The sequence below is a fragment of the Ursus maritimus genome, unplaced genomic scaffold (genome assembly GCF_017311325.1).
Source record: "Ursus maritimus isolate PB19 unplaced genomic scaffold, ASM1731132v1 scaffold_26, whole genome shotgun sequence".
NCBI lineage: Eukaryota > Metazoa > Chordata > Mammalia > Carnivora > Ursidae > Ursus > Ursus maritimus.
Genome location: NW_024425119.1, coordinates 41,060,309 through 41,071,392, shown reverse-complemented (window position 1 = coordinate 41,071,392; position 11,084 = coordinate 41,060,309). Strand labels below are relative to the sequence as shown.

At 37.4% G+C, this 11,084-nt stretch overlaps 1 protein-coding gene across 4 annotated transcripts in view; it reads right to left on the bottom strand.

The window, feature by feature from the left end:
- Window positions 1–224: 224 nt before the first annotated feature.
- The window catches only part of ATF1 (activating transcription factor 1), a 71,780-nt gene continuing 60,920 nt past the window's right edge, over window positions 225–11,084 (bottom strand). For 2 of the 4 annotated variants that reach the window (XM_040642446.1, XM_040642448.1), the window contains 3 exons: window positions 9,124–9,306; window positions 8,883–9,042; window positions 225–1,781 (listed from right to left, as the gene is read on the bottom strand). In XM_040642446.1, the coding sequence (XP_040498380.1) occupies window positions 1,637–1,781; window positions 8,883–9,042; window positions 9,124–9,306 (488 nt within the window). In that variant the 3' untranslated portion in view covers window positions 225–1,636. Of the gene's footprint in view, window positions 1,782–8,882; window positions 9,307–11,084 lie in introns of all 4 variants that reach the window. The other 2 variants (XM_040642445.1, XM_040642447.1) reach the window with 1 other exon arrangement.

Sequence of the window (11,084 nt, the reverse complement as noted above, 5' to 3'; positions counted from 1 at the left end):
TACACAAATTTGTCAAATAAGGTTTCTCCTTAACCACGTCCTAATAAACACTTGCAGAGCAAAAAATTTAGCTTTTAGTTTATTATAACTGATTCTGACTGAATCAAACATATACTCTCTTTTAAAATAGGCTGCGTAGACCAGAATTTTAAATTTATCCTCATTTTAAAACTAGAAAGATACTACAGTTAGTATAATGAACAGAATGGCTATCAGGAAGCTTGTTGTTCACATATCAAGCAATATATTTTACATTCAGCAAACTTAATTTTATCAAATATCCTTTAATTTCACCGACAATATGATACATATTGTGTAAGAAGCGCACACAGCTCTGCGTACAGTTTCGAAGTGTGTACAGACTGGAATACAGAGGTTCAACACTGGTGTACTGACGGCATTCTGGAGCTTTGGATAAAACTGCATACAAAACTTGCAATTCAAATATTAGCCGATCTGGAAACTTTAATATAAAAATGATACTTTGAGATGCAAAATATTTTTTTTTTACTAAACAAACTATATAAACATTTAAAATAATCATTAAAAACTCAACTTCAGGATTTATAAAGATTAGCTATAAAAATATATTGGCAGTCACTTTTCTTAGAAAGGTACCATTCACTACATTACAAAATAGACTCTCACATACAATTGCCGTAAGAACCACACTGTGTGAGAATCTGATAACCCTTACATTACATTGGTTATAAAATCCTCTTGGAAACTTTGGTGTGCGTCTGCAAAAGGTTTTTAAAAAATACTCTAATATCATCTCAAGGGCCTGTAAACATTCCATTCTATTAAAGCACAACAATAAGTAATGTATATTCAACTGCATACAGAATATAGAATCAAGAAACAATTTATTATATATTTGTAGAAAATCTCCATTCCCAGAGTAACCAAAAAACAAGCTATTTAAAAGTGTCAAACTTTTAAACAGAAGTTCTCTTTCCATTCTGATAAAAAAAAAAAAAAGTTACAAAATCACCACACTCCATTCATGCACCTTAGACGCCTTTTAGGACAAAGCCTCAAAACCAGTTAACCCAAGCAAGTCTCAAAACCCCTCTCAAGTCCAAAAAACAAACTTTAAAAAACCCATTTACAAGATCTGATGATAGAACAAGTACACGTAATCAGAACACATAATTTATATATTTAGTTATGTATTAGCTTTTCTATTTGTAATTTAGAATTTATTGGCAGAAATAAAACAGATACACACACGCACACTCACACACACAATTGAAAAAGGTAAATTTTAGGAAACAGTAAGAAATGCAAACCTACAGGGTAAACTGATTTATTTTAAAAATCAGTTTACCAAATTTCATCTTATCTGCCACTTTTGGATTCTTGTTATTTAGAAAATTCGAATTGGTGAAAGTTCACTTGCTGCGTCTTGAGGAGGGTTAGTTTTGTTTCCAGTTGTGCCAGTAACTTCCTTGAGGTTATTTTCCACTTCATCTTCCTTCTGTCACCAGATCTCTTGCATAAGATATTTATCTTTGAGTTGCAAAAGCCTAAATAAAAAGCTTCATGTTTGACCTTTTAATTTATAAACTCCACTAAAGAGAAAAGAAATCCATCTAATTTTTAGGCAAGTCTGCAAAAATATTTTCTTTCTTAATCAAACACTTTTATGGGAATAAAGATCCTTCAAAGTTTTTAACTCTTCTATTAGAGTTTTGTTTTGATTTTCCAAGACTGCAACTCGATTTTCCAGGCATTTCACATATTCTTTCTTCTTTCTGCGGCATTCCCGAGCAGCTTCTCTAAATGCAAGCATTAAAAACCAATGTTAGAAAAGAAGTTCACCTTCTTTAAGTGCTAAATGCACCTCTGCGGTCCTCCCTGGTCGTCTAAATACAGCCAAATACGTTCATCTTAGGTACGAATTCAATCCGCTTGGCAAATGCAGACACCTGTATAACCCACACACTTCGCAAGACAGAACATCTTTGCTGCCTCAGAAAGCTCCCGCGGGCCCATTCCTGGTCAGTCCTCTCCCCAGACAACTAATGTTCGGATTTTTATCACTACAGATGGAAGTTTTTCCTATTCTACAATCTCCTACAGAACGTCCTCGTGTCTGGTCTCCTTTCACTCACTGTATTTCTGAGGCTCATCGATGTCTCTGCGCGGTGGTCTTTACCGTACTGTTGCTGGTGTCTCCACTGGGTGCCCGTCACCACGGTTTACTCATCTGTTCCTTGGGGCTGTGTCCAGTTTTAGCCGCTATGCTTATGCCTGTCTCTTTGTGAACAGATACCCCATTTTTCATGGATAAATACCACGGAGCGAAATTATGGGTCCTCTCATTAACTTCTGACACAGTTTCTTTAATTTTTATTTGGGTTTTAATTACAAACAGTGCTTTATACTCAGTTTTGTACATGTCCTCTTAGAGTATTTTTTAAAAAGATTTTATTTATTTAGGAGACAGAAACCTCGAGGGGTGCCTGGGTGGCACAGCGGTTAAGCGTCTGCCTTCGGCTCAGGGCGTGATCCCAGCGTTATGGGATCGAGCCCCACATCAGGCTCCTCCGCTGTGAGCCTGCTTCTTCCTCTCCCACTCCCCCTGCCTGTGCTCCCTCTCTCGCTGGCTGTCTCTATCTCTGTCGAATAAATAAATAAAATCTTTTAAAAAAAAAAAAAAGAAAGAAAAAAAAGAAATCTCGAGTAGGGGGAGGGAGAGGGAGAAGCAGACTCCCCACTGGGTGGAGAGCCCCATGTGGGCCTTGATCCCAGGATCATGACCTAAGCTGAAGCAGACGCTTAACTGACTGAGCCATCAAGTGCCCCTAGAGTATTTCTATGAAGTCACACACATGTATTACCTACATACAGAAGTAAAAAAGTATTATTCTGAGTATTTTTTATACTATGTAATGTAGGTATTATCTGCAACTTGCTTGTTTACTCATACAGTTTGAATTATATTTCTATGTTGTACAGATCTTTGCCATGTGAATATTTCATTGTTAATTCGTTTTCGTTTCCCTAACTACTACTAGTTTGACTGAACATCTTTCCAAATATTGGTCTTTTGGATCTTATATAAACTGCCTGTTTACACCCTTTCCCAATCATACCTTGTTTTACGATGAGAAATTACGAACCTAAGAACACTCTCTGTGCATTATACATATTAATCCTTTATCTTTTTAAAAAAAGATTTATTTGAGAGAGACTGTGTGCGCACCCGTGCACATGCATGGGGGGAGGGGCAGAGGGAGAGTCTAAAGCAAACTCCCAGCTGAGCGCAGAGCTTAACCCAGGCACCCCCCCCCTTTATCTGTTTTTATATGACTTTCTCATCTACCCATGACTTCTCATTTTTATATCTTACACCATAAATGTTTTTTAGTCTTTTTCTTGGCTTAGATTAATATTCCATGCACTGTATGTTCTTCTCTTAATTTTAAAGATCCTATGGCTTAATTTTGCCACAATGAAGTCTTTAATCCATCTGGAATGACTTCTGTACGTGATATAAAATAGGAGTCCAATTTAATTCTCTCTCCGATGTGGAGCTGTGCCAGTTAACATTTATTAAATGAACCATCCTTTACAAGTGTTCTACTTAACTAACACAAAAAGCTAATTCGGGGCTCTACCGTGTTTGCTAGTGTTACTGTCTGCCCCTCTGCTGATACAACTTCCGGGGTTTTTTGTTTTTCCACCCAGGCACCCCACTTATATCAAGTTTTGATTACAGTTGCTTTAGAGAGTAGGTTTCAATGCCTAAGAGGACAAATAATCTCTTTCTGTTCTTGTTTTTTTTTTTTTTTTTTGTAAGATTTTTATTTATTTATTTGACGGGGAGAGAGAGAGTACAAGCAGGGGGAGTGGCAAGCAGAGGGAGAAGCAGACCCCCGCTGAGCAGGGAGCCAAAGCAGGGCTCGATGCGGGACTCGATCCCCAGACCCTGGGATCATGACCCGAGTGGAAGGCAGACGCTTAATGACTGAGCCACCCAGGACCCCAGTTCTTGAGCATTTTTGAATACTTTTTTCTTTTCATGTAAATTTTCATCTTATTTTGCCCAATTCCATGGAGATCTACAAAGATTCTAACTTGAATCACAATAAATTTACATGCGAATTTTGGAAGAACTGACATTTTATATTAAAAGTCCTCATTGAAGAACACTGGTATTTCCTATATGTTTGGATACTGTTTTAGCTCTCAGTAAGATTTTTAAAATGTGGATCCTATGCCTTTCCTATTGAATTTACTAAGTATTTTATGATTTGTCACTAATGTTAATATTACTTTCAAAATGGTAATTCATAGAAAAACAACTTACTAAGTTTCCTTATAAATCAGTGTAGTTTTAAAATTTATTACGGAATAGTCACACACAAAAGACTGTAGTAGTGTAGAGATCAGTTATGAAGCATAACGATAAAGTGAACACATGTAAACCGAACACCCAGCTTAGTGAGAGAGAATATGACCTATGCTGAAGAAGCCCGTGCCTTTTCCTGATTCCATACCGCTGCCTCTGGCCCGGAAGCAATTACCAGCTTCAATCTTTTACTTATTTACTAAAATTACAACTTGTTTTCCCTCAAATTTATTTTTCCTAGTATTTATTCATATTAAAGTTATCATTCACTATTACATTGTATAAATACAGCCACAATTTATGTATCCATTCTGTTCACTTACGAATATTAGGTCGTTTCCTGATTTTTGCTGTGTGAACATTCTTATGCATACTTCCTGCAATAGGCTCTCTCACAGAGAGTAAAACAGCTAAACCGCAGAGCATATCCAGGTCAACTGTCCAAGATAAGGCCAATTAACTTCAAAGTGGCCATACCAATTCTCACTCCTGTAAGCAGTCTTTGAGTTCCACTGTTCCAAAAGCTTGCCAATTTCTGGTTAGACTCTTTAGATTTTTGTCAACTGGGTGGGGATAAATGATTCTAAGTATGTGGTATTACTTTGCATTTCTCTGATTACTGATAAGGGCAAGCAATCTTTCATAGGATTATCATCCACTTGTGTTTTCTGAGAAATGCCTGTTCATCTTCTGTTGGCTTGTACTTCTTAATTTGAAAGATGTAGTTTTTCAAACACATATTTTTGGGGGGTTCGATATGTTACATATATGCTCTATAGGGGCTGAAGCTTATATTTTCACTCTATCTTCTGATGAACAGAAATTATTAATGAAGACTCATTCATCTTTATGTTAATGTTTGTGTGCAGGAGGGGGTGTGAGGTGTTTGAAGGGATCTTTCCCTATTCCTGAAACCGTAAGATTATATGTTCTCACTGAAACATTTCAAAATGTCACCTTTCACATTTGTGTTTTTAATCCGTCTGCAGTGATTTTTGTGTATGGTGTGAGAAAGAAATCCAGTATTTTTTCACATATCAATAATTATCCTAGTACTATTTATTGAAGAGTCCCCCCTTCCCCCAATAGTCTGTCCTATCGTATCAGGGTTTCATGTGTCCATGGATCTGTTTTTGAGCCATTTCTTTGGTCATTTTGGTTTTTTTTCTCAATGCCAGTTATCACATTATTTCAATTACCACAGCTTTAAATAAACTTGGTATCTCCTCACCTTATTCTTGTCTGGAATATTTTGGCTGTTCTTGCCCCTCTACTCCTCTATAAATTTTAGTACCACTTGTCAAGTTCTTCAAACAACCTGTTTGGGTTTTGATTGGAACTGCATTGAATCTATGGATCAACTGGGGGAAAAACAGTCATCTTTATAATACTGAGTTTCCATATTTATGGACACAGTATTTATTTCTCCATTTATTTAGATCTTCCTTAATGTCTTTCAAAAACACTGTGCAATATTTTTCATAAATGTCCCAGATATCTTTGGTTAGATTTATTCTCAGGTATTTTATTTGTTGATAATATAAATGTATCTTTTTAATAATTATTTATCAAACCATCACTGATGTAAAGAAATAGGATTTTTGAAAACAGGCTTTATATCTAGCAATCTTATAAATTCATTTCTTCTAATTATTTTTCTGTAAGTCCATTTTTAAAAAAAATAGGCAATTATATAAAAAATAGGTTTTCTTTTATTTAAATCCTTGTAATCCACCCCTCCAGCCCTTTTCCTGTTTTACTAAACTGTCAAAGGTTTCCAGTACAATGTTGAAGAGAATCGTTTCTTTTTCAAGCTTTCACACTTTGTAGATGATTCTCGATATTCTAAGCAGATGACTATATATTTGCTACATTATAATAACAGTTTTATTTTTCCCAATTTTTATAGTCTCTTGATCTTTGATGATTTTCAATGACATCCTTTCTTTTCCCTTTAAATAGAGTAGACAGATAGTGGAATACTTTACATAACTCATTCTTCTGTCTGCTCTTCTGACTAGCTCCTGAAAGGTAGTGTGTGGTATTATCTAAGTCTCTGGACTCTAAAACTTGGACGCATCTGTTTAAATCCTACCTCTACCACTTACTAAGTAGTTTAACCTTGGGGAAATAAATTCACCTAAGCCTCAGCTTCCTCATCTCAAAAAAACTGGAAATAACATATACACCTCAAAGATTTTTGTGAAAATTACATAAAGGTTTGGCACATATCATGATGGAGTCCTAATTCCTTGAGCAGTCTGTGATTTTTCAACTTGTATTTGTTAGAACTCGATATATGGGAATTTGATAAAGCCTATGTTGAGATTGCTTTTTCCCCAAAAAGTTGGGGCACTATGGCCCCAGACCCGTTTTTAAATTACAGCTGACTCTTGAACAACACAGGTTTCAACTGTGTCAGTCTACTTATACGCAGATTTTTTTCAATGAATATAGTACTGTAAATGTATTTTCCTTATGATTTGCTCAATAACATTTTCTGGCTTATTTTATTTAAAGAATACAGTATATAGTACATAGAACATACAAAATATGTGTTAATTGACTGGATTCTGGTCAATAATAGGCTAAGTTTTGGGGGAATCAAAAGTTATACATGAATTTTCAACAGTGGGGGGTCAGCGCCCCAACTCCTGTGTTGTTCAAGGGTCACATTTATAACCCTCCATTTTTGGTAGAGCACTTCTTAGATGCTGACTTCACGAAGAATCTCTGATCCAGTGTCCCACCCTGAACAGAGCCCAGGCTGTGTCCCCGCCCCCTCTGGGCACCAAAGCCACACGAATCACAAAGATCTGAATTCATCTACAGAACCTACAGGGGCTGCTCAGTGCTGACTAACCTCATGGTCCTGTGCTTCTGCTTCATTCCCGACCTCAACGGGTATCTCTTACTTTTCCTCCAGGCTCATCCGATCATTTAAAAGGGTGGTTTTTATATTTCATCAAGCTTTTAAAAATATTGCATAGCCTAGGCCCTACTGTCCGAAAGAGAAGTCTCATTCTAGTAATTTTTAACAAGTCTTTTGGATTTCCTAGGTACACAATCATATCATCAGCAAAAAACCACAGTTTTTTCTAGCATTTATAAAATGTACTTCAGTTCCTTGTCTTAATGCATTTCTTGGAATCTTCAAAACAACAGACAATCCCTGCCATGTTACCAAGTTCATTTACAATGATGCCTGCTTTTAGTTTTTAGAAAAGAAACATTTTATCTTGAAGTAATTAAATGTACCTCTCTGTTTCTTTTAGAATAATTTTTAATGCTTTAGAAAATCATCCTTTTATTCTAGCTTTCTAACTTATTGGTGAGGAGCTGAAAATAGAATCCTATTTAATTTTTTAAAAAATTGTTTTATTCCTGGGTATTTACCCTTTTTGGTTCCTAATATAGTTTACTGGTGTCCTTTCTCTTTTTTTCCCATGAAATCACTGCAGAAAGCTACCCATTACATTCTTTTTCTCAAAGAACTGGTGGTTTTCCATGGCTGATGTACATACATCTCATATAGCTATGTTTAAAATACATTTAAAATGAAGGGCGCCTGCGTGGCTCAGTCGGTTAAGTGTCTGCCTTCAGCTCAGGTTATGATCCCAGCATCCTGGGATCCAGCCCCGCGCCGGGCTCCCTGCTCAGCAGGGAGCCTGCTTCTCCCTCTCCTCCCTGCCTGAGCTCTCTCACTATCTCTGTCTCTCCCCCCCCAGTAAATAAATAAATAAATCGTAAAAAGAAAATACGTTTAAAATGAAAGTAAATATTTCTGGAGGTTAAATCACTGCTACATATTCATGGGTGAAATTTATTTTTTAGGAGCACTGCTGTGTCCGTCAGTATTTGCAGGAATTCTTTCCTCCCCTTGCTGTCAATGGCAAGCAGCAAATTATTATTTTCATTTTTGTCAGCCCCACAAGAATAAAATATATTGTTTGAAAAGCTTTCCTTAATAGTACTATTCAAAAGACACACTATATTAAATAAGGCGACTGAGCAATGGGACACGCCAATCCACTGGAAATGAACTAGACACAATCTAACACTCAGTTAAAAAAAAAAAAAAAAGCCAATATAAACCTCTCTCATTTTTTTTTTAAAGTAAGCTCTAACCCAGTGTGGGGCTCAAACTCACAACCCCCAGGATTACAAGTCGTGTGATTCACCGACCGAGCCAGCCAGGTGCCCCAAACCTCTCTCATTTTTATTTATTTTTAAAGATTGTATGTATGTATGTATGTATTTATTTGACAGAGAGAGAGGGCGAGGGAGGGAACACAAGCAGTGGGAGAGGGAGAAGCAGGCTTCCCACTGAGCAGGGAGCCCGATGCGGGGCTCGATCCCAAGACCCTGGGTTCATGACCTGAGCTGAAGGCAGACGCTTTACGACTGAGCCACCCAGGTGCCCCCTCTCTCATTTTTAATATACACTTCCAGGCAATCCCTGGTTATGTTCTGAGATTCAGAAAAACATTACCCATTCTGGCAGTACAATTTGACTACCTACCTGTTTTTCATCAACCTTATTTCTCTTTTCAGTTGGGGGTCATCTGTCTTAGTTGTTTGAGATGTAAGAGTCACAGGAGAGGTCATCACCACGGTCTGTGGCAGCGAAGTGGCTGAAGGCGTGGTACGGATCTGGTATGTCTGCATATCTCCTGATGCAGCTGTGTGGTCAGAAGAATGAGTTAATGCGTGTCTTTGAAAGGACACTGGGATGTTTTCCGTAGACACTCGAGCATACTTACTTTGTACGACCACCTGGTTGCTGGGCACAAGAATCTGCTGTCCGTCAGAGGTCTGTGCGTACTGGAGAATGGTTGTACCTTGCTGAGTACTGCCTGAATTTGTCATGGTTAATGTCTGAAGTCCCTGTACTCCATCTGTGCCTGGACTGGCCAGTTGTAAGGCTCCATTTGGGGCAATGGCAACTTTAACCAAAGAGAGAACATAGCTATTGTAAGGCTAGACAATACACTAATTGCAAAGGATTGGTGAAAAAAAAAACCCAAACACTAATTATTAAAACAGGTTTGAATGCAGTTCACTTCCTAACTGGCAACTACTCTGAGTGAACTATATGTAAAAGAAATAAAATGGCATTTCTCTATAGAATTTTACGGTTCAGATGCACTCATCTTAAACTTAGTCTCAAACTGCACAATAGAACTGAATAGTCAAAACACATTTTAGTCTCCGTGAAGCACTGCATGCTAATTGCTAATGTTATCACAGCAGCTCTGGGCATTAGGAGAGGGTACTTCTGGCTAACTTTTAAAGGAAAAATAAGTAGAAGGAAACATTAAGACAGTTTGTAATTTTTACTCAAATAAGCTCAAAAGTTTTGAATAGATTAGGTGTGCATCTGGAAAAATTTTACATAGGATTAAAGGTTACACAATGAAAACATAAATCTTCATACTGTTTCTGAGCGCTGCTGTCCAGTGATAACCACTGTTAAAAAGTATTAAATGTTATTTACGTAAGTGGCATTTTACAGATGTAATCGTTCAAGTCACTTCCTAGTGAAAATCACCAGTAAGGTGCTCATGAGAAAGCCCATACATAGACCCATTACCACTATGTGCCGCCCAAGCATTTTTCAATAAATTTTACTTATGTTAATGCTTTCCTCTCAAACCTTATGATAACACCCAAAAAGTTTGACTGAATAGAAAACATTTTAGCATTACTCAATTCCACATAATAAATCCCCTTTAGAATTTCATGCCTCATCTCTGTACTCTCTTATCAGATTATCATTATGCAACTTTTTTTTCTTTTACACTTTGGCGTCAGAAAGCCAAAGCACACTTGTCTGGATGTGTGTTTTTTTTTTTTTTTTAAAGATTTTATTTATTTATTTGACAGAGACAGACAGCCAGCGAGAGAGGGAACACAAGCAGGGGGAGTGGGAGAGGAAGAAGCAGGCTCCCAGCGGAGGAGCCTGATGTGGGGCTCGATCCCATAACGCCGGGATCACGCCCTGAGCCGAAGGCAGACGCTTAACGACTGCACCACCCAGGCGCCCCTGGATGTGTGTGTTTTAACTGAAAATAAAATTTCTTTCAGGAGTTTCTAATCCCTCCCCCACTGCCACACAACAAATATTCCCATATACTGTAATTTATATGACTTTAGAAGTGACAACAGTGTTTAGATGCAGACATTTGTTTTAAATTTATATTAGCAATTATTTGCAATCTCCTATAATATACATACGTGTGTGTGTGTGTGTATAAAGTAAAACTCCCCATTCTCTATCCCTATTTATCCCACTAGCTACCCCACACCCTCATCCTGAAGTAACCATTATTTTTGGTTATATCCTTCCTAATCTTTTCCTATGTTCATATAGACTGATACAGTAATACACATCAAAATATGTGGGTCCATACACAATGTATAGATATATGTCTTTTGACGTTAAGTATAGGCGACAATACAGAACTGTTAACATTTTGTAACATATCTTTTTTTTTTTAAGATTTTATTTATTTGAGAGAGATGCATGAGCAGGGAGAGGGGCAAAGGGAGAGAAGCAGCAGACTCCCTACAAGCACGGAGCCCAATGCGGCCTGATCCCAGGACCCCAAGGTCATGACCTGAGCTGAAGGCAGATGCTTAACTGACTGAGCCACCCAGGAGCCCCTTCCTATTTTTGTTTTACCTGTGTATTTACCTGGTTGAGTTTACTCTAAATCTGCAC